Source organism: Gigantopelta aegis, chromosome 14 (genome assembly GCF_016097555.1).
Source record: "Gigantopelta aegis isolate Gae_Host chromosome 14, Gae_host_genome, whole genome shotgun sequence".
NCBI classification, from domain to species: Eukaryota; Metazoa; Mollusca; class Gastropoda; order Neomphalida; family Peltospiridae; genus Gigantopelta; species Gigantopelta aegis.
Window position 1 is genome coordinate 56,016,694 of NC_054712.1, and position 25,764 is coordinate 56,042,457.

Genomic DNA, 25,764 nt, shown 5'->3' on the forward strand with positions numbered 1-25,764 from the left:
TTAGATATGTGACCATTGTAACTTCATGTAGCCTGTTTAATGATAGCATGGGAATATCAGTGACTTACCACTGGTATACATTAGATATGTGACCATTGTAACTTCATGTAGCGTGTTTAATGATAGCATGGGAATATCAGGGACTTACCACTGGTATACATTAGATATGTGACCATTGTAACTTCATGTAGCCTGTTTAATGATAGCATGGGAATATCAGGAACTTACCACTGGTATACATTAGATATGTGACCATTGTAACTTCATGTAGCCTGTTTAATGATAGCATGGGAATATCAGGGACTTACCACTGGTATACATTAGATATGTGACCATTGTAACTTCATGTAGCCTGTTTAATGATAGCATGGGAATATCAGGGACTTACCACTGGTATACATTAGATATGTGACCATTGTAACTTCATGTAGCCTGTTTAATGATAGCATGGGAATATCAGGGACTTACCACTGGTATACATTAGATATGTGTACCATTGTAACTTCATGTAGCCTGTTTAATGATGTAGCATGGGAATATCAGGGACTTACCACTGGTATACATTAGATATGTGACCATTGTAACTTCATGTAGCCTGTTTAATGATAGCATGGGAATATCAGGGACTTACCACTGGTATACATTAGATATGTGACGTGTTTAATGATAGCATGGGAATATCAGGGACTTACCACTGGTATACATTAGATATGTACTTCATGTAGCCTGTTTAATGATAGCATGGGAATATCAGGAACTTACCACTGGTATACATTAGATATGTGACCATTGTAACTTCATGTAGCCTGTTTAATGATAGCATGGGAATATCAGGGACTTACCACTGGTATACATTAGATATGTGACCATTGTAACTTCATGTAGCCTGTTTAATGATAGCATGGGAATATCAGGGACTTACCACTGGTATACATTAGATATGTGACCATTGTAACTTCATGTAGCCTGTTTAATGATAGCATGGGAATATCAGGGACTTACCACTGGTATACATTAGATATGTACTTCATGTAGCCTGTTTAATGATAGCATGGGAATATCAGGAACTTACCACTGGTATACATTAGATATGTGACCATTGTAACTTCATGTAGCCTGTTTAATGATAGCATGGGAATATCAGGGACTTACCACTGGTATACATTAGATATGTGACCATTGTAACTTCATGTAGCCTGTTTAATGATAGCATGGGAATATCAGGGACTTACCACTGGTATACATTAGATATGTGACCATTGTAACTTCATGTAGCCTGTTTAATGATAGCATGGGAATATCAGGGACTTACCACTGGTATACATTAGATATGTGACCATTGTAACTTCATGTAGCCTGTTTAATGATAGCATGGGAATATCAGGGACTTACCACTGGTATACATTAGATATGTGACCATTGTAACTTCATGTAGCCTGTTTAATGATAGCATGGGAATATCAGGGACTTACCACTGGTATACATTAGATATGTGTAGCCATTGTACCACTTCATGTAGCCATTGTAACTTCATGTATGTTTAATGATAGCATGGGAATATCAGGGACTTACCACTGGTATACATTAGATATGTGACCATTGTAACTTCATGTAGCCTGTTTAATGATAGCATGGGAATATCAGGGACTTACCACTGGTATACATTAGATATGTGACCATTGTAACTTCATGTAGCGTGTTTAATGATAGCATGGGAATATCAGGACTTACCACTGGTATACTGTTGTAACTTCATGTATGTTTAATGATAGCATGGGAATATCAGGGACTTACCACTGGTATACATTAGATATGTGACCATTGTAACTTCATGTAGCCTGTTAATGATAGCATGGGAATATCAGGGACTTACCACTGGTATACATGATAGATATCAGGTGATTAGATATGTGTATTGTAACTTCATGTAGCCTGTTTAATGATAGCATGGGAATATCAGGGACTTACCACTGGTATACATTAGATATGTGACCATTGTAACTTCATGTAGCCTGTTTAATGATAGCATGGGAATATCAGGGACTTACCACTGGTATACATTAGATATGTGACCATTGTAACTTCATGTAGCCTGTTTAATGATAGCATGGGAATATCAGGGACTTACCACTGGTATACATTAGATATGTGACCATTGTAACTTCATGTAGCCTGTTTAATGATAGCATGGGAATATCAGGGACTTACCACTGGTATACATTAGATATGTGACCATTGTAACTTCATGTAGCCTGTTTAATGATAGCATGGGAATATCAGGGACTTACCACTGGTATACATTAGATATGTGACCATTGTAACTTCATGTAGCCTGTTTAATGATAGCATGGGAATATCAGGGACTTACCACTGGTATACACTTACCACTGGTATACATTAGATATGTGACCATTGTAACTTCATGTAGCCTGTTTAATGATAGCATGGGAATATCAGGGACTTACCACTGGTATACATTAGATATGTGACCATTGTAACTTCATGTAGCCTGTTTAATGATAGCATGGGAATATCAGGGACTTACCACTGGTATACATTAGATATGTACTTCATTGTAACTTCATGTAGCCTGTTTAATGATAGCATGGGAATATCAGGGACTTACCACTGGTATACATTAGATATGTGACCATTGTAACTTCATGTAGCCTGTTTAATGATAGCATGGGAATATCAGGGACTTACCACTGGTATACATTAGATATGTGACCATTGTAACTTCATGTAGCCTGTTTAATGATAGCATGGGAATATCAGGAACTTACCACTGGTATACATTAGATATGTACTTCATGTAGCGTGTTTAATGATAGCATGGGAATATCAGGAACTTACCACTGGTATACATTAGATATGTGACCATTGTAACTTCATGTAGCCTGTTTAATGATAGCATGGGAATATCAGGGACTTACCACTGGTATACATTAGATATGTGACCATTGTAACTTCATGTAGCCTGTTTAATGATAGCATGGGAATATCAGGGACTTACCACTGGTATACATTAGATATGTGACCATTGTAACTTCATGTAGCCTGTTTAATGATAGCATGGGAATATCAGGGACTTACCACTGGTATACATTAGATATGTGACCATTGTAACTTCATGTAGCCTGTTTAATGATAGCATGGGAATATCAGTGACTTACCAGGGACTTACATGTAGCGTGTTTAATGATAGCATGGGAATATACTGGTATACATTAGATATGTGACCATTGTAACTTCATGTAGCCTGTTTAATGATAGCATGGGAATATCAGGGACTTACCACTGGTATACATTAGATATGTGACCATTGTAACTTCATGTAGCCTGTTTAATGATAGCATGGGAATATCAGGGACTTACCACTGGTATACATTAGATATGTGACCATTGTAACTTCATGTAGCGTGTTTAATGATAGCATGGGAATATCAGGAACTTACCACTGGTATACATTAGATATGTACTTCATGTAGCGTGTTTAATGATAGCATGGGAATATCAGGAACTTACCACTGGTATACATTAGATATGTGACCATTGTAACTTCATGTAGCCTGTTTAATGATAGCATGGGAATATCAGGAACTTACCACTGGTATACATTAGATATGTGACCATTGTAATGTTTGTTCATGTTTTTAACTCCAAACATTTAACAAATGTTTAATGATAGCATGGGAATATCAGTAACTTACCACTGGTATACATTAGAGGCATGTTTCAATTACAAATTTACAAACAAACTCAGGCTTAGATCTAATTTTATTATGAAGACAAGCAAAACGTCGTTTTAGAATGCCAAATGTTTGCTCAATTAACACACGAGTTTTGCACAAAGATGTATTGTACTTTTTTTGAGCATCAGTGTTAGGTGTTAAATATGGTGTCATTAAAAAGTTTCTCAAGGCATATCCTGAATCGCCAAGGAGGATCCCATCAATATCACCTGAAACAGTAATATATGTAGTTGTTATTATACATGTATTTTGAAATTAAATAACAGAAGAAGATAAACATAACACTTGAGCGTACACACATTGAAACATGATATTGTAAAACGATGTAACAAAATGTTTTAATTTAAGTATGAAACATGTATACGATATGTCCATGTATATGTATGTAGTGTGTATATGCGTTAATTCAAGTTGGTGTTGGAGTAGACGGTCTGGTAAGTTCATTCTGCCTATGGTTGAACATTTCATATACTATGCAACATTTAGGATATTACACCATTTGATACCAATTTGTATCGGCCCATAAATAACGTCTAACCCTGTTTTGTACCATAAAATATATATTAACATATTTCAAAACTGATATCTATGTAAATTCCTTGTTTAATACCTCTCTCAAAATGAGCACACACAGCAGACTGTCTGAAGATTCTGTTATCATGGATAGAACCTGGCCATTTGGCTACACAGTCCATTATGCGAAACCATGGGTCACAGATCATCTGCAAAATAATGTATTGATCCCATTAATTGCAAGTGGTACCATCAAACAAATTGAAAAAGAAGAGGTCTGTTCTAGTTTAAAATTGTAATACATCATGTTTGTGAATGTTGTACCTATATATAAATTTGAGAACAAAAGCAGTTTACAGTACAATTTCACAACAAAAGTAATTTATAGTACAATTTGAACCTTACATTGGTAATGAAATTGTTACAAATATCTGTATGCACTTAAAAAACAAATTAACATTTCTGTTTCCTCGTAATGGAAGAAAATCTGCAATTACCAATTGTTTTCTTTAAAAAGAAAGTAGATGAATTGAGGTACATTTGCCTTCCACAATTTTATTACTTTTAAAAAGTTTATTTGTTAAAATACACCCTTTAAACATATTTCTGTATGCATTGACTAAATATGGATGGTTTTATGATGTTCATTGTGTTCAAATGTACTTTGTTGATAAAGTTCACACAGAACTGGTTTTGCCTAGTCCTACCCCCACCCACCACACCCCTTACCATGTATTCAATACTTGCTTTATATATAAATGTATGTATGATATTCATTATGGAATTAAAGAAGATTTTTTTTTTTTATTGTTTAATGAAACCACGTACTGTAGCACATTGATTTATTAATCATCAACTGTTGGATGTCAAACAATTTGTAATTTGACATATAGCATTAGAAAGGAAACCTGCTACATTTTGCCATTAGTAACAAGGTAGATGTTATATGCAATATCTCACATACAGGATAGCACATACCACCACTGATGATATTCCATTCATGGTGCACTGGCAGGAACAAAAACGGTGTGTTTTGTTTAATGACACATTAGAGCAAATTGATTTACATGTATTCATCATGGGCTGCTGAATGTCAAACATTTGGTATTTTAACAGTCTTAAAGAGAAAACCTGCTACATTTTGTCATTAATAGCAAAGGGTTTTTTATATGCACCATTCCACAAACAGGATAGCACATACCATGGCCTTTGATATGCCAGTTGTGGTGCACTGGCTAGAACAAAAAATAGCCCAATATCTCACTGATGGGGATTGATCGTACACCAACCATGCATCAAGCGAACATTTTAATACTGGGCTATGTTCTGCCCTGGCAGGAACAAGAAAGAGTCCAATGGACCCACTGCACATCAGGCAAGTGCTCTACCACTCGGCTAAGTCCCAAACTCATGGCATATCTCCTTTATCAATGTACATCTTTCATGTTCATGCACATACATAAACCTACCTACAGTTGTACACACATGCATTGTTATACCTACTTTTTTGTTACAAAGTTGGTATGTAATTTAAAAAAATATATTTTGAATCAGTCATTTACATTTTATGTACTCTATGTATAGTGTATGCAAATTTGTTTAATTGTTTTAAAATAAATCAACAATTAAATACAACTGTTTTTAATTGTATTTAAGAGGTCGGTTATAATCATAAACATATGTCTTTGTATGCCATTTCCCCTGCGCGTGCTGTAACCTCACCGTGGTGCAGGGGTGTAACATTCTCTTTGAGAATGGCCAATACAGCACAAATTGAAGTTTAGAGTAAAATTCGGTGTCCGTAAAATTCTGTGATATCTGTATTTGTATTTTTGCACAGTTCTTTACACTGTTTTTGTTTAAACCTTGAATATTTATATTGATGTTGATCATCACTTTATTTATTTGCATTACCATAGTTTGACACCCAATAGCCGATGTATTTTTCGTGCTGGGGTGTCGTTAAACATTCATTCATTCATTCATTCATTCATTCATTGTATGCCATTTAGCAGGGCGCAATAGTTCCTAATTGTGACACATGTTATGGTTCACATATTCACTTCTAGGAAACGTGAAGAATTAAAACAATATGTATGTTTAATGGTAAGCCTTCTGGCTGTATTTTGCCCATGTCATTTTGTATTATTGTGCATCGACCTTTTGGGACATGGGTATATAGCGCAAGTGACAGCCGGAGTGAATCAGTTAATGAACCACCTGTTCGGACCGGTACTACAGCCAGATGCGGTCATAAAGCAAAACACTGAGACGGAAATGTTCTCAATTTTGGAGTGGAAATAAATGCTTATATAATGTATGTTCGCAATGGTGTATGTTGTTAGTGCCAACGAGAACCCGTTCTATGGGCAATCTTCGCTTGAAGTTGGGCAGTTTAACATGGGTTTCAATGGCAGATGACATCTGTGTAGTGAGACCATAATGTAAAACATGAAATTACTGTTTATCCCAAAATATATAAGTTTAGCAAGCCAAAATGAAAATGTACTAGTGTAGCATCCTTATAAAAGGTAATTACATCGATGTGGATTTCAGCCAAGTGTATGGGGGCCCTATTTGGGTAAATATTGCAAACATGTCAATTTTATTTATTTTTATTATTTTTCTTTTTCATTTATTTTTCTTTTTTAGGGGTGTGTGTGTGTCAAAATGTATATTCTAGTGTTCTTACATGTAATAAATAAATTGATCTGAGTGTCTAACACTGAGCTTCTCATTGTAAAAGGTCAAAATTCAAGGTCACAAGGTCAATATCCAAATTCACCCTAATTTCTGTGATTTTGTGCATAATGAATTTTTTCGAATGTACAGTCATAGTGACAAACAGTTTTGATGGTATTGTGAATATATAACATAGTATTCTACTATGAAAGTAGAATTTGTATCTGCCATTAATAATATGTGGATCTTCATGCTGAAATATACAGAAAAAACCCAGGATTTCAACATTTCATTATGAAACAATTGTTGCCCATAGCAACAATTGATGGAAACTAATATTTTTAATGAACTAACTAGATAATTAGCTTCTTTGTATGTTCCCTATATCAGAACTACCAACAAGGTCATACATTACCATATAGTGGCTGCTTGTTTGATGGCCATCTATTGTGTGGATGATCAAGGAGTAACAATGTGATATGAAGTTTTATTGGATGGTATGGTGCATCTATCTTTTGGTGTATTGGTTAGAGTTCATAAGTTACACGGCTCTAGTATAGCTTTTCATGGTGTAAATGACCCAAAGTATCAAACTGACTTCAAACCAAGTTTGACAAAATCGGTCACTAGACTTTAAGGTCTCACTACACAGATCACTTCCGGGTGACAGTTCATTCATCACGGTCCACTATAGTTCCTAATTGTGACACATGTTATGGTTCACATATTCACTTCTAGGAAATGGGAAGAATTAAAACAATATGTATGTTTAATGGTAAGCCTTCTGGCTGTATTTTGCCCATGTCATTTTGTATTATTGTGCATCGACCTTTTGGAACATGGATATATAGCGCAAGTGACAGCCGGAGTGAATCAGTTAATGAACCACCTGTTTGGACCGGTACTACAGCCAGATGCGGTCATAAAGCAAAACACTGAGACGGAAATGTTCTCAATTTTGGAGTGGAAATAAATGCTTATATAATGTATGTTCGCAATGGTGTATGTTGTTAGTGCCAACGAGAACCCGTTCTATGGGCAATCTTCGCTTGAAGTTGGGCAGTTTAACATGGGTTTCAATGGCAGATAACATCTGTGTAGTGAGACCTAAAGAAGATCACGTTGGCTAATTAAATAGCCTCGCGTCGTGACGTCACTTAACAACCAGCGTCAGTTTCAAATAATTTCGTACAGGTAAGACGCAATTGTTATTTTTAATGTTAACGTTAATTGGTCATGCCGGTTAAAGTTTCAGTTTTGGGTCACAGTTATGTCCGTAGGCTTGGGAAAGTCGTCAATAGGAGGAATTCTGGTTGGAAAAACCTCAGGTTGGACGAATCTGAAGTTTTATTAAAATTTGTCGGGAAAGGTAGCGGCCGTGTGAACGATTTATTTCAGGGTCAGTTCCGTGAACATTTGAAATCATTCAAGCCCAGTGTGGTTGTGTTACAAATAGGAGGTAACGATATAGATAGAACTGAGGTCGTACCGACAAAAATAGCACGGCATGTAATTTCAATTGTGGAATGGCTTCTGTTAGGATGTTCTGTATGGCATGTCTGCATTATGCAGTTGTTGCCTAGATTAGAAACTCGGTATCTGCCCACGTCAGTTTACAATCAAAAGGTAAGAGAGGTTAACCAAAGCATCAAGTCATTGGTAGCTGATAATGCTAATGTGACCTATCATAAACACAGAGGTTTAAAGGAAAGTCCGGTTGATATATTTTGCCGCGACGGAGTTCACCTGAACGCTTTGCACGGGATCCCTAAGTATTTGAGGAGCGTACGTGGGGCGGTGATTTCATCATACCGTACTGTCGGCAGGTGTGCCAGTAAGTAAATAAATACATAAATAAAAATAAACAGGATAATATAAAAAAAAAAAAAAGGATAATATAAAAAAATATATATATATTAATAAAAAATAAATAAATTTAAAAAAACAACAACAAAAAACGGTGCTAAAACGGCTTCATTGGTGTTTCCAAATATTTATTGGTATGTTTCCAGATATTTAGTGGATCACATGTGGGCTTTTGTGAGCTTCATTGGTGTGTTTCCAGATATTTAATGGATCACATGTGGGCTTTTGTGAGCTTCATTGGTGTGTTTCCAGATATTTAATGGATCACATGTGGGCTTTTGTGAGCTTCATTGGTGTGTTTCCAGATATTTAATGGATCACATGTGGGCTTTTGTGAGCTTCATTGGTGTGTTTCCAGATATATAGTGGATCACATGTGGGCTTTTGTGAGCTTCATTGGTGTGTTTCCAGATATTTAATGGATCACATGTGGGCTTTTGTGAGCTTCATTGGTGTGTTTCCAGATATTTAGTGGATCACATGTAGGCTTTTGTGAGCTTCATTGGTGTGTTTCCAGATATTTAGTGGATCACATGTGGGCTTTTGCGAGACACATGTAGTGATTAGTGTTAATTAATTGGCTTCAGTAAGCTTAACAGTGGTTATTAAAATTATTTTTGTCTTAACATGCATTATGTACAAATGGGCCAGTGAGATAACAGCGTATTCATATAGTTAATGCATGTAAAAATTGTGTATCATAGATACTTGGCAACTATGTTATGGTTTAATGAACTTTTCATTTTTTTTTAGCATAATGCCACCGCAAAGCAAACGAAAATCGGCCGTGGGAAACAAGTCTCTAGCAAGACCAACAAGGCGGCGGTCTGCAAGGGGACCAGCAACCGTTGAGGAGACTGTGGAGCCATTCACATCACAGATGTCTGAGACAACAACAACGGGTCCAGATGTGTCGGGGCAATCCACATCACAGATGTCTGAGACAACAACGGGTCCAGATGTGTCGGGGCAATCCACATCACAGATGTCTGAGACAACAACAACGGGTCCAGATGTGTCGGGGCAATCCACATCACAGATGTCTGAGACAACAACAACGGGTCCCGGTGTGCCGGGGCAATCCACATCACAGATGTCTGAGACAACAACAACGGGTCCCGGTGTGTCGGCAATTGCTGCTGAGGTGATACGCCAATTGAAGGAAGAGGGTTTGGTCCTGCGACAAGCTCCGTCAGCAACAGGAACCAGCCCAGCTGCTGCTAAAGATGTTAGATCGGGGCCGCGTTTCGGGGAAGTAATTTCTACCGCACCAGCGCCCAGTACGTCACAGGAACAGCCAACATTTATCACTGGTGCCATAGAGCAACTGACAAGTACGGCAGCACAGGGTCGTGATGATTATTCAATTAATGGTTTGAATGGTAGCATCTCCCGCCCTCTTGATATAAATGTTGACGTTCGTCACAAAGAAAAAATTTGGTCTGACCAGTTTGTTGATTTTGGTCAGCTTTTGCAAAATCGACCCATTGATGAGTTTGACATTTCTTTTCAAACGAATACTTTTTCGTTGATCCCGAAATCAAGACCAGTACCTATTCGGTCTATGGATGTTTGGAATTCGGCATTCCAAATATATGTCACAATCGTAGTGAAGACCAGGCCGGATTTGGCAGTTTCTTTGATGAAATATGCAAATATCGTCCAACGGTTGAAGCATGTCTGCAAAGCCTGTGGTGGACCCCATTCCTTTCGAAAATGCTCAAAATTCGATAAAGCAAATTACACCAATACCGCAGCACCTCATAATTCAGCAGCAAACCAAAAAACAGGATCCAGTCAGCAGAGTAACGCCCGTTAAATTTGACTATTTGCGTCCCTTCTTAAAAGGATATGATTCAGAATTAGTACAGTTTTTAGAAGCAGGATTTAAGAATGGCTTTTCATTGTGTTATAATGGACCTCGGGCATATAGGTCTAGTCCAAATTTAAAATCTGCTATAGAAATGCCAGGTGTTTTGATGAAAAAAATTAACAAAGAAATAGAGTTGGGTAGGATTGTAGGACCCTTTAACACACACCCTTTTGCCAACTTACAAATTTCACCTTTAGGGCTAGTTCCCAAGAAAGAACCAGGGGAGTATAGGGTTATTCATCACCTGTCCTATCCTTTAGGGTCTTCAATTAACGACGGGATTTCTGATGAACATAAATCAGTACAATATGAAACTTTGGATAAGGCCATATTTCAAATTAACCAACTGGGACAAGGGGCGTTGATGGCAAAGACTGATATAGAGTCTGCTTTTAGAATTATTCCGATAAGCCCATCAGATTATGAATTCTTAGGTATGGAAATAGCAGGGTTATATTACTATGATAGATGTCTACCCATGGGTTGTTCCATTTCATGCCAATTATTTGAAAAGTTCAGCTCTACTTTACATTGGATAATGGAAAACTATTTTCAGGCCAGGTTCGTAGTTCATGTTTTAGATGATTTTTTATTTAGGAAGGACTTTCCTTTGGCACTGTCACTAACCCTAACCCTAACTCTATGATAAGTATTTATAATGTTCTTTATACGTGACAGTGCCAAAGGAAACTCCTACCCGGAATTAAAATAAAGCAAGAGAAAACTGTTGAGCCCACTACATGTATTACGTTCTTGGGGATTGAGTTAGACACTGACTTGATGGTAGCCAGATTACCGCTAGACAAAATCGAAAAAATAAAAACATCACTACAGGCAATCCTAGGCAGGGAAAAAGTGACACTTAAAGAATTACAGTCATTGATAGGTTTATTAAACTTCGCATGCAGAGTGATAGTACCTGGCAGAACATTTCTGCGGCGATTGATTAATCTAACTTGTAAGATTTACAATCCAGGTCACCATATTCGGCTGTCTAAAGAGGCGAAATTAGATCTGAAGGTGTGGACAATGTTCATTGAACATTTCAATGGGACTACTATGTTTTTGCCAAATAGTTGGGAGTCGTCAGAACAACTACAAATGTATACAGACGCTAGTAATGTGGGGTATGGCGCCATATTTGGCAAACATTGGTTATATGGTCAGTGGGATGAACATATGTTGCAACACCATATTAACATAAAGGAATTATTTCCAATTGTTCTAGCTTTGGAGCACTGGGGACAGCAACTGGGTAATAAATCAGTTTTGTTCTTTTCTGATAATAATACAGTGGTAGCGATAATAAATAAACAAACATCGCCCAATACCGTAATGATGGGTCTTGTCAGGAGATTGGTATTAGCAGCCTTGAGATTCAATATTCATTTTAGAGCCAAACATATACCAGGAAAACTAAATGTACTGGCTGATTACCTGTCTCGTTTACAGGTGGCATACTTTCACCAAGCAGCCCCACAGATGGACAGAATTCCAACCACAGTTCCACAGCAGTTATTGCGCATTTAAACGAGACAGTCCTTCGACTCATTGATGCAGCACTAACTGATAAGTCTAAACAGTTATATCGTAGAGCATTCAGTTTGCTACAACAATTCATACACACAACGTTGCATATGCAGTGCTCCATGCCAATTAGTGTACATACAGTGGCATTATTCATTGCCCACATGGTGGACATTGACTTTGCTAGTTCAACCATCACAACTTATATGTCAGCTATAGGATATATACATAAGTTGGGGGCCTTTAAAGATCCCACACAGTTTTTCATTATTCGGAAAATGCTAGCAGGATTAAAGAAAATAAATAAAAGACAAGATTTCAGGCGCCCACTGACAAAACATATATTGTATCAAATTATAAAGGCTCTGGATGAAGTTTGTCCAACAAGATACAACAAACTTATGTTCCGGTCAATGTTTTTACTTGCTTTTCATGCATTTTTGCGCATTGGGGAAATCACCTACAGTGGAAACAGTAGGAATATTCTACAGACAAAGAATGTGCAATTCTTCAAAAAGGGTTTGCAAAATCCTTCCAGAGTGGAGATAAATTTTCACTCTTTCAAGGGTCATTATCACACTGCCCCAATTACCCTATCTCTTAATGCTCAAGCGATAGAGGAATTTTGCCCAGTACATACTTTATACAGGTATCTACATCTTCGAGGTTCTTCTCCGGGTTGTATTTTTGTATTCCCGGGAGGATCTACGGTTTCTTACAGATATTTTTGCAATATATTGAAAAATGCATTGCTTGCAGCAGGATACAGGTCCGAACATTACAAAAGTCACAGTTTTAGAATAGGTGCTGCTAGCACCGCTGCTAGTCAAGGGGTATCAGAGGCAGAGATACAAGCTATGGGCAGGTGGAATTCTAACGCGTTTAAGCGATACATTAGAATCCCATCTTTCGAATTATAGTGAATTACAGTTTACACTACTATCATACAGGCAGTGGCATCGGATGCATGGCATTCTTGTGGCTTACTGTATGGAAATCCTACTTTTACTGAGTTGAATGCATGGGATTTTCTTACTTTAATAGCTAAAACTAACTTACTGCGTCGAATGCATGGCATTCTCGTAGCTTCTTACATAAAAATAAAAATGTGTTGATAAAACATGCATTCTCACACCTCAATAAAAAAAACTGCGTCGGATGCATGGCATTCTCGTAGATTATTGTAAAAGGGAACGTGTGTATTTAAAGGTTCTTGTGAATCAACCCTAGATTGTATGTACTTACTATTATTAATAGCTTTAATAAACCCAGTGCTGTCGTGGATCATTGTATCGTATTTTTTATTCTGATGGGTGTTTCGATTCAGGTTAGGCTGATATGGCCTTTCAAGTCCGCCAAACTGCTGTGGGTGGGGGTTGCTAGTTTCAGCTATTGCCGGCTGGCAGTAGCTTATCTAGCAAGGTGACGGATTTCCCCCACCTACAACAGTGCTTTTCGCATTTATTATGTAATGTTACTATGTCATTTCACTTTCCTGAACACCTACTTTTGTCAGGTGTTTACTATTACATAATGTGATGTGATGTTATAATTTTATGTCGTTTTTAATAAAACGGCCATTTCAATCTAACCTGATTTACTGGTTGTTTTTACCTAATGTTCTACAGTTCAGTTAGTTTTATTACAAGTAGCTTGTAATTTATCTGATATAATCCGGACTTCGTAAATCAACAATTAAATACAACTGTTTTTAATTGTATTTAAGAGGTCGGTTATAATTATAAACATATGTCTTTGTATGCCATTTAGCAGGGCGCAAAAGCACTGCGTAAGGAAGATCACGTTGGCTAATTAAATAGCCTCGCGTCGTGACGTCACTTAACAACAGCGTCAGTTTCAAATAATTTCGTACAGGTAAGACGCAATTGTTATTTTTAATTTCCCTCCACCTTCCCCGTGTCTTGCCACCATTATGAAAATGATATCTTGTTAAGAACGATTAATAACAATGGCTACTAATTTATGTTATATATTGACATATGTTTTTGATTTGTTTATAATTAACACACGGGATATCTTGTACATCAGGGCCCGGTTGTTCGAAGCCTGGGTTAACTTAATCACTGATTAACACTAACTATGAGTTAAATTCCTTAACCCAGGGTTGGCTAATCACTGGTTAAAAAACCGTTGCTGAAACACACTTTTAACTCTGGGTTAGTAAACTCAGGATTAGTTTTCACTAACCCAGGGTTAGTCTTCAATAACTCAGGGTTAAGTGCAGTTAACCAATCAGTGTAAAGTAAATGTACTTCCTGTTGTCAACATTAAATTTGCCTGTCCGTACTGCTAGTGCTTCTGTAATTTTCAAAAATGAACAGCAATAAACAGGAAAGGTGAGCAATACGATTTGCTGATAATGTTAGATAACTGTAGATTATGATGCGTAAAATATTGAGACAATTAGTGAAAACAATAAGACAAAAACTAGCGGGAGAAGGCAGTTGCAAAAACATGCCACATTATATTACTAGAGTTGATGACAGGACATTGCGGCATCATTGTTTTGGTTTCGCACACAATAAATAAATCACATATTACTGTAATATTTTATATGTCATATTTAACAGCTTGTATAGTTTTTAGCTTTCATCATTTAAGCTTTTCTATACATTATGAAAAAATATAAATATACTAAGTGTCCTTGTCTGATCAATGTGGAACAGACAATTGTTTTGACAGGGGGTGAAGATTACCTAGAAAGCTATGTCCCATCGTTCACACGTGTTTTAATTTCAATGACGTCAGTATTCGAATGACATCACTTTACATGTTCCTACAATAATAATAATAAACTAATCTAGATATTTCAATTTTTAAAAGGCTCAAAATCTTTCAGTGTAAAATTGATTTTTGTTTGTGTGTTTAATAGTTATGAAAACATATGGCTGTAATTAAAAAGCTGCAATAATGTAAGAAATTATATCGTTTGGTGAAAATGGACCTTAAGTGAAATGTTTGATATTGTGTGTAAAAAAGGCTGACCTTGAGCTAGGAATGTCTGATATTTCACCCCCAAGTTAGTTCGCCCCATACCAGTTCGACCCAAACACATTACCAGTTAGCCCAACAAAACAAAGTTCTGTTCGCCTCCACTTGGGGTTTGGTGTATCTGTTCTTGAACGACAATAAGAATAAACAAACATGAAACACACTACGTGTATTATACAACTAGGTAAAATAAGTTTAATGTCACGTAGAAAAACAAATCAAATTATATTTTGGTCCTTACTTTAAATAAAATGTATAATATTTATATATTAGTACACGTATATATGTAATGCAGATTTTAATAAGCTGGAATGAGAGATTGCCCATTACGGCCGTGACACGACAGGTGCTACTAAGTCAAAAGCCCTTCGATATACACCGACAAAACTGCCGTGCTGATAATTACTAGTTAACTGTAAATTAATCATTACATGCATTTCCTGATGGCGTTTATCTTCTTGATACTTAATTACTAATAACCGCAAATGACCCCATTCGTTAATCTCACTAGTAAGGAAAAGGCATAGAAATACAAATAAATTTTGCACTGTTAATTCTAAAACTGTTACTTGATCACGATGAGTATCTTTTCGTGACCCATAGCTAAATGGCCGATTATAAGCTTTGATTTTTACGTCAGTCAAATAGTTACTCATTCGTGTAATTTTCTAGAAGCCCAGCGCCCTTTCTCATGATGAATAAATTCAACATATCAAGATGTCGAAATTATAAAATAATATTGGGTTATAGTTGAATCTCGTTGGCTCGAACCCCGTCGGTGCTCGAGAAAGTGTTCGACCCATCGGGTAGTTCGACCGAACCATTCGGTCAACATCGGATATTTCCGTAACATAAGTTAGAAAGTTGAATTAGATAGGTGTCAGGACGTGTTCGTGTATACAGATACATGCTGTAATTGGTATAGTAACACCGGTAATAATATAAATAAAATACAAATTTGTAACATTAATTTGTCGAATAACATTCATTGCGCGCGCGCGCACACACACATATACGTGCGCGCGCATACATACAACAGGCCTACATGCATACTATACACCGTGACACGCACACACATACACATAAACATGTACGTCATCGCGTTCATGTAGAATATCACTGATAAATAATATGGTGATAAAATAAGGAAGCGAAACTTACGTTTAGTATGTTTAGACGTTCATATTTGTATATTACGTTTTAACATTGTTTCACTAACGATTCAAGCGGTAGAGAGTGATACAAGACAGAACTTACCTAACCCACGATGCCATCACAAACAACTCAGACTAGGTTCAGGAATTGTGCATCCATGTGTTTTTGCCGTTTCTTTTAAATGCTAGAACACTGAGATGTGTGTCCAGGATAGCTTGGTTGAACTTTAATGGGATATAAGCACGAAAATAAAGTTGAACTGAACTGGACTAGAACATGTCTTAATGATGCTACTTTCAATTTACCTACCGGCATCAGTGGCGCAGTGGTTAAGCCATCGGTCTCCAGGCTGGTGGGTACTTGGTTCGGATCCCAGTCGAGGAATGGGATTTTTAATTCAGATACCGACTCCAAACCCTGAGTGAGTGCTCCGCATGGAAAACATTCTTTGTGATCGTACTTAATTTCTGTACATATGTAACCCCTACTGACGTCAAACATCAGTGGTTCCAATTCTAGCCACATGTAAAGCGCCCCTATTATGGGAAGGGTCTACATGGAAATATAATTAAATAGAACAAACGCAAAACAATTTATTGCAATTTATTAAATTGTATTTACGCAAACAAGAAAATCAGTTCATTTTTATTTTTGGATTATCAAAGCTAAATACAGTTTTGGTTGGTTTAACACTCGGATATTATGTTCAATTGAAAATAATAATAATAATCACAAAAAGAGAGAAAGAAAGAAAAAAAGAAAGAGAACGAGAGAAAGAAATTACAATATTTACGATAAAATTTAATAACAAAACACAAGTGACTGAATAATTTGATTTATAAAACAACAATAACCGGGGCCGAAACGTCTGGGGTCGAATGTGTAGCGGGGCCGAAACGTGTCGAAAACATTAGATACATACTATTAAAAAAGTATTATTCGAATCCGGGTCGTTTCGCCCTAAAACCATTTCGAACTCTGCGTTGTTTCGCCCTTAGTCCTATTCACCCAGAGTTGGTTCGCCCTAAATCTCATTCGTACCGAGTCGTTTAACCTCAGCTGGGTATGTAGTATATTTAATGAGAAACCACAGCACATAGTAGTATGCAGTGTGACTGTTCATAAATTAAAGGGACATTCCTGAGTTTGCTGCAACTTGTAATATGTTATCGATTAACAGAGCCTTTTTAAAGATTGTAATTACATATCAAAGATATTTTTCTGCATAAAATATCAGTAGCTGTATATTAAACGTGTTTTTGATCGTTTTAATATTTATACTAGGTTAAATTTATTTTATTTTCTAAAATATTATATTTTCGTACGTACGAATTTATTTGAAGACAAAATCCAGTTTGGGCTTCTTACAAATATTAAGACGACCAGAAACACATTGAATATACAGACACTGATATTCTAAACAAGAACATATACATGTATTTAATAAGTAAGTTTAATCATAGAAATATTTTATTAGTCGGAAACATCTTACAATGCAGCAAACTCAGGAATGCCCTTTTAATTATTAATGTGAATACATTGTCTGTATATTATCTAAGGCCTGTACGTATTTCATGTATATAGCTTGAGTAAATGATACTGGAAATAAACAAAATTATATTATTTTTATCTGTATAATATAAACACGCAATGTGTGACATCCAAAAATCAATGGATATAGGACAAATCAATAAATAAATGTACTTTATTAACAAAATAAAAATTAGTGCGAATCGAAACATGGGGCGAAACGACTCGGTTAGAGGTACGAACCAACCCTATTCAAAACGACTCGGGTGAACTAGTAATAAGGGCGAAACGACCTGTTACCATATTATTTTGGTAACTGCAAACTTAAACATTTCATCAATGTGTTATATAAAAAAATATCAGAGTGAAAGGATTTATTAGAAATTACTCCGATTGTGTGATGCAGAAGCCCTTGCCGAGGTGATGATAGCTGAGTACCTCGCCCCTGGTTTCATTGAAAACTGGTCTGGTAGACGTGTTCAGAGTAACGTTCCCGCCGAGGCCAATTGTTTGATTGGTATCACGGTTCATCGAAAAGGCACCGTGACACTAGCTGTACTTGAAAGATTTTTACCGACAGCCGCTGGCTGAACACACAACATGACAGGTATGGCAAAGAAAGGATTGCTTGGCTAGTGTCGCGATTCTCCGATCCATCTAAAACTCGTTCCGCCTAAATTATTATAATCCAAAGGTTGTAATAACCAACTGCGCAAGCGCGGCAATTGTTTGTGCTTTTCGGTGGTTTTCCATTTGATATTTGATGTATCACCAGTTTGAGGGAAATATAGCTAATAACACAACACAGAAGGGACCGATAATTTAGTTCGAGCGAAGCCTTATAGTCGACTCTGGACGTATTCGACCCATCATCAGTTAATATACGGGTTTACCGGACAAAAAACTCGGGACTTCGTTTTTGGTTCGAGCGTTGCGGTGTGATCGACCCTTCTGAGGTCGAGCAAACAAGATTCTACTGTATTTTGTTGTTATGTTTAAATGAAAAATAAATCAAGGCTCCCTCTTATTAAAAAAATTCGCCCTCTCAAAATTTGTGAGAGAAGTGACTTCGCTCTATTTGGACCTCGCGTGAGGCATGCATAATAGTGTTATCATCAAAGCAGCAACCTAATTTCTTGATCCTCTTGGTGAAACGAACAAACAACTTTCAACAAAATCATCTTTATTTAATATTGGACATATTAACGGGGGATGGAGTGGGGGCGAACTCAGAAATAGTTGAGACAGCAAAACATATATTAAAAAAAATCGGAGAATGGGTCTACTGAGGTGATTCGATCCTATGACGCAACTACCTCAGGCTAGCGCTCAACCGACTAAGCTAGATCCCGCATGGGAAAACTGGGAGCGAACTGACTTGGGGCGAACTGACTTGGGGCGAACTGACTTGGGTACGAAACGTCTGGTACCTTTGACGAATGACTTGGATCATGTGTTTTAATTCTTCATACTGTTATTTAATGGACAATTTAATGATAAGAGACGGTTAATACAGATCGATGTGTTTCCCGATATTGACCACCCTCCACCCTCCCAATCCAAAATTAAAATCAATGAACCTGCTATTCTACGCCATTCATTATTTTTTCGCGGGAATTTGACGTCACTGTAATTTATGCCGATACTCTATTTCATGACAGTTTTACATTTAAAACGCATCTAAACATACAAATGGAATCAAATTCGCCACTCTTAATCACTGGTTAGACATTTAACCGCAGGTCACAGCTGCTTTAACTTTAACCCAGGGTTAGGGTATATTTAGCTCATGGTTAGCGCTAACCAACGTTCGAACAACGCATTTTTCAATCGGTGATTAAATTTAACTCTGGGTTAGGCACTTAACCCAGGGTTAACGCTAACCCAGGTTTCGAACAACCGGGCCCAGATGTTTAATGTAACACAATTTTGTTATATACATTAAATGTTTTCATATTGATACGTTCAAGAACAACTGACATTTCTTCATATACTTTTATGTAGAGTTAACAGATGGGCGGATTTCCCCCACCTACAACAGTGCTTTTCGCATTTATTATGTAATGTTACTATGTCATTTCACTTTCCTGAACACCTACTTTTGTCAGGTGTTTACTATTACATAATGTGATGTGATGTTATAATTTTATGTCGTTTTTAATAAAACGGCCATTTCAATCTAACCTGGTTTACTGGTTGTTTTTACCTAATGTCCTACAGTTCAGTTAGTTTTATTACAAGTAGCTTGTAATTTATCTGATATAATCCGGACTTCGTAAATAACAATTATTTCTAATTTGTTGCAGTGTAAATAGTAGTGAAATAAAATATTCACTATATTTTCATATTGTGTGCATTATCTGTTACACATAGGCCTACTTATTATGTATACTGTATACTGGAAGCTGGTAAAAAAAAAAGTAGGTACGTTTCGGTTTGGGTACGGTTTGACGTGTATCCTAAATACCTAATTATCATATTTGTAAATAGTTTTAAAATATGACTTCAAACATTTCACCTGAACATTTAGAGAATGATATCCCTTCCTGTTTACAAAATCCTCTTCTTTTTTGTTGGGTGCCTGAATTCTTATTCGAGTACCATCTATGCAACCAACAAGATTAGGAAAACCTGAAATGAATGCAAATCATTGTTTTGTGCTATCTTTTCTGCATAAAATGTGTACTTAACACCATAGAAAAAAATACACGTACGCAAACAAATAATACAAATAAATAATTCATTTGAAAAATGGAATCATATTTGCTGCAATTCGAAAGAAATTCACTTATTATTTGTACCATATTTGTATGAAAGCAAGAGTTGGGATTTTTATTCATATTGTTCTCCCCAGGGAAATATATTGTTTTTAAATATTCAGTTTCAGCAAGAGGGGTTATGCCCACCGTCTCCACCCCTTCCCCTGCATGTATCTAAATATGTAATGATGTAAGATGTAATAAAAATCTATGGCACTGTACTATACAAAATATTTATGGAACTGTACTGTACATAGACGATTGGAATGATGTTTTTATTGACAGTAGAGAGCGACCAAGTTGAACATGTAAAAATTACCTGAAATTTGATGAAAAGACTGCTTAATTTTTCTAATGTCTTCGTTGTTTGGTAGGTGTAGAAATCGTCCAGCGATGTTGCCTAATGCCGTACAGACATTGACGACGATACGGCCAACACTGGCCCGGGAAACGTTCATGGAATCGCCCAGCAACATGTGGTTTGAACCACATGCCAAAAAACGCAAACAAATCAACACTTGATTCAGGGAAGGAATCGAAACATTCCTCAGCGTTCGGCGTTCCAATGCAACAGCCAACAAACCGGTAATGTACATAATTGTTGCAGGTAAAAAACGAAAACGTTGAAAAACACATTCCGCGGACAAATCCTCAAGTGGATTTGATCTATCTTTAAAAATTCTTGGCTTTCTAACAATAATATTCCTGACATTATGTAACAACCGTCTTCTCCTTCTCCCAGTTCTAGCCATTTTTATAAGGTATTATGGGATATTTTATTTCAGACTCTAACCTAGAGTCTGGGTGGCTAGCAGACTCGCACTTTACAGATTCGTGACTCTAATAGAGTCTCGAGTCTCGAAAAGTTTTATAAGCACCAATTTCTTCGAGTTCACACTCGAGACTCTAATAGAGTCTCGAGTCTGGACTCGAACAGTTTTATAAGCACGGGGCCAGGCCTCGTGCTTATAAACCTTAAAGTCTAGACTTTAATAAAGTCCAGACTTTAACGTCATGGCAACGCCATTCAAATAGCATTGTGTCGTTAAATAAAACATTTCTTTCTTCTTTCCTAATCGCACGCGTGCGACGCGACAGATTTATATGTTGCGCCATACGCGTGTGGTTAGGATACGGTGATTGAAATGAACGTGGCTGTTTAGGATACAGCTTTACTGGACGCAGGCGACGCGAACGATGTTTTTGTTTTAGAAACCATTTATTTCAATTGCTGCATCCTAACTGCACGTGTACGGCGCGACAGATTAATGTAGTCGAAACCAGTAGGACTTGTTTCTATTTTTCTCACGCGACACTAGCGACAAACTATATTAACCAATCAAAAAAGTTTTACTTGGCGGTTTCAACTGTCGATAACAATTTTAAAATGAAGACTGTCGCCTATGGTCGCGTCTGGTTAGGATATAAATATTATCGAGTCGCTCGCGTCGCTCGTGTCGCCCGGGTCCCGTTAGGATACAGCTTAACCAAATGCGAGCGACGCGAGCGATTATTTTAGAAATTATTGATTTCAATCGCCGTATCCTAACCGCACGTGTACGGCGCGACAAATAATTATGTCGCGTCGCACGCGTTCGGTTAGGATGCGGCAATTGAAAGCAATTATTTCTAAAATAATCGCTCGCATCACTCGCGTTGCTCGCGTCCGGTTAGTATGCAGCTTTATGTACATGTGTGTCAATAAGAATGTTTCCACCCTGCACCACATACAGTGGAGAACAGCGCTCTTAGGCGTTCGTGATATTTTTAAGAACGGCATATAAACTTGATTTCCCACTCATGCACCCCCGACCCCCCTAAACAAAATTACTACTTCTATTTTTTTCTGCTGGATGTCGCTACACCCAAATCGTTTAAGTTTACTGTTGATCATAATACTCATATTGACCAGTCTGCCACTGCTACACGTACCAACGACCACCTTGAATGTAAGCTCTCCCACATGCACACCGTAGGAACGGTGTACGGCAGGAATTAATTGCACACGATTGATTTTGCTTGTGTAAACTCCATTTTTTCATTATCACCATAACATTTTTGTAAATATCTTAAAATATAAGAAACTAATGTATTTGAAATTTTACGCTGTAAAAGAAAGATATAAGATGATATTGTATGCGAAGTTTAGCGACTGAATGTTATATATATATATATATATATATATATATATATATATATATATATATATATATATATATATATATATATATATATATATGTATATATATATTGGTGTTCTTTTTATATCTAGTCACAGTGGATATTGCAGATATTTTCTTGTTCAATCTTGTGCTGTACTGGAATTGTTATTGCAATTAAAATTTAAGTAATACGTACAAAACTAATTTTTGATAATATACAACTGGAGAAAGGAGATGGAGGCAAATATCATGACTGTTAGTAAACTGATTTATATCAATATGTCTTCTGCTAGACTACACATATTTAACCGAAGTTGCTTTTAACCTTTGTTAAATTACCTTTTGTATAGATGCAATCAACTTTAGGTTACAAAAAAACAAAAACAAAACCCTAGATTACTTGATTAATCAAATCTACCCAAGTAAGCATGGCCTCAATCAACGTCTGACAACAATTAAATTCGAAAACAAAAGATCTCTTGAATTAAAAGCATGGCCATATCATTGGCAATATAGATGTATACGATATCTGTATGTAGGCAGATAGATGAATACCAGTAAACATGGCACAGGCTGCCCTTGACGTGCCATATCCATGCTTATCATGTCATCATACTGTGCGTCCACGACAAGAAGTTACCCAATGTAATAATTGTTATGTGTGGCAACACCGTACGTGTAATAGAGGAATCTCGCGACAAACGTACCGTCAAGCTGTGAGGGAAAATGTAGACACAGTGGACATGCGATACTTGTCACTCACAATCTGATCATTCTATAGTGAGTCGACCTATTTTCATACACTTTAAAAATGTATAACTAAATTATTATTTACTATTACCTAGTGATGTTTCAATTATCTATTATAATCCATAATCGATTGTGTGGAGTAAAATTTACTGTAATAGTTTGACAGAACTGATTTAAATATGCTGGTGTTTGGGTTTGTTTTTATGTGTACCTAACAAAAGGTATATTAAATTGTTAATAAAGTTGAAATTAGCCATTAGCAATGAATATATGGGCAAGTTTCAAATTGTATTTAATATATAGACGTGACGTCAAAAGTTGCTATCCAGAACTAACACGAACATGACGTCAACATATAGAAATAAATGCGTAAAGAATCAATGGAGCAATACAATAGACATTAAAAAATAGCAATAACAATTGTTGATCTGACAGAAACGGCCTACCATAAACACACCCCAAGAGTGTCAGTCACGTAACTAAATATATATAGTGTGGGAGCCAAATGAGATTTAATTGTTGCGAGAGTTCCAAAAGGTTTGAGGTGGTTGAGGTGTAGATGGACACCAAATGACCACAGAGACCCAATTGTTAAAGGGACATTCCTGAGTTTGTTGCATTGTAAGATGTTTCAGACTAATAAAATATTCATACGATTAAACTTACATATTAAATATATTTTCTTGTTTAAAATATCAGTGTCTGTATATTCAATGTGTTTCTGGTCATCTTAATATTTGTAAGAAGCCCAAACTGGATTTTGTCTTCAAATAATTTCGTACGTTCGAAAAAAAATGTTTTAGGAAATAAAATGAAATTTAACCTAATACAAATATTAGACCGATCAGAAACACGTTTAATATACAGCCGCTATTATTTTATGCAGAAAAATATATTTGATATGTAATTACAGTCGGTAAAACGTCTCTTTTAGTCGATAACATCTTACAAATTGCAGCAAACTCAGGAATGTCCATTTAAGTACATCTAGTGCGGGAGTAAATAGGGGGCGCTACTGAAATTACTCCCAAAATGGGATTTAATTGTTGTGAAAGTTCCATCCAAAATGCCTTTGCTATTTGGTAGAGGACATCTCACTGAGCTCAAATCCACAACTTAAGAACAAATATTTTGCAGGAAAGGCTACTTAAGAAAGATTCTAATTAGTGCTAATTAGGGATTTAATTGTTGTGAAAGTGCCATCCTTGGAACCAAATGTAAAATGTAGAGTATTCTCACCCGATTCAGAATTACCAATTTAAGAAAAACATATTGCGGGAAAGTGCACTTAAGAAGAGGTCAAATGCTAATTAGGGATTTAATTGTTGTGAAAGTTCCATCAGAAATTCCTTTGCTATTTGGTAGAGGACATGTCAAAGAGCCCGAATCCACTACTTAAGAAAAAAATATTTTGCGGGAAAGGCTACTTAAGAAAGACTCTAATTAGTGCTAATTAGGGATTTAATTATTGTGAAAGTTCCATCCTTGAAACCAAATGTAAAATGTAGAGTATGCTCACCCGATTCAGAATTACCAATCTAAAAAAACAAATATTGCGGGAAAGTGCACTTAAGAAGAGGTCAAATGCTAATTAGTGCTAATTAGGGATTTAATTGTTGTGAAAGTTCCATCCTTGAAACCAAATTTAAAATGTAGAGTATGCTCACCCGATTCAGAATTACAAATTAAAAAAATATATATATTGCGGCAAAGTGCACTTAAGAAGAGGTCAAATGCTAATTAATGCTAATTAGGGATTTAATTGTTGTGAAAGTTCCATCCGAAATTTCTTTGCTATTTGATAGAGGACATCTCACTGAGCCCAAATCCACTACTTAAGAAAAAATATTTAGCGGGAAAGGCTACTTAAGAACGACTCTAATTGGTGCTAATTAGGGATTTAATGGTTGTGAAAGTTCCATCCTTGTAACCAAATGTAAAATGTAGAGTATGCTCACCCGATTCAGAATTACCCATTTAAGAGAGAAAAAAAATATTGCGGCAAAGTGCACTTAAGAAGAGGTCAAATGTTAATTAGTTCTAATTAGGTATTTAATTGTTGTGAAAGTTTCATCCAAAATTCCTTTGCTATTTGGTAGAGGACATCTCACTGAGCTCAAAGTTCTTTATTCACATTAAGCTTTACAGCTCATCTGTTCATATATAAACAAAAATACATA

The 25,764-nt window shown here is 36.4% G+C and overlaps 2 protein-coding genes across 2 annotated transcripts in view; one reads left to right on the forward strand and one right to left on the reverse strand.

Moving 5' to 3' along the window:
* LOC121388303 (lysosomal protective protein-like) overlaps positions 1–25,764 on the reverse strand; it is a 141,179-nt gene that overhangs the window by 96,359 nt on the left and 19,056 nt on the right. The window lies entirely within an intron of this gene.
* Positions 8,028–13,807, forward strand: LOC121388305 (serine-rich adhesin for platelets-like). Its single transcript, XM_041519597.1, has 2 exons — positions 8,028–8,784; positions 9,570–13,807. The coding sequence occupies exon 2, from the start codon at positions 9,574–9,576 to the stop codon at positions 10,633–10,635; it is 1,062 nt and encodes a 353-aa protein (XP_041375531.1). The 5' UTR covers positions 8,028–8,784; positions 9,570–9,573; the 3' UTR covers positions 10,636–13,807.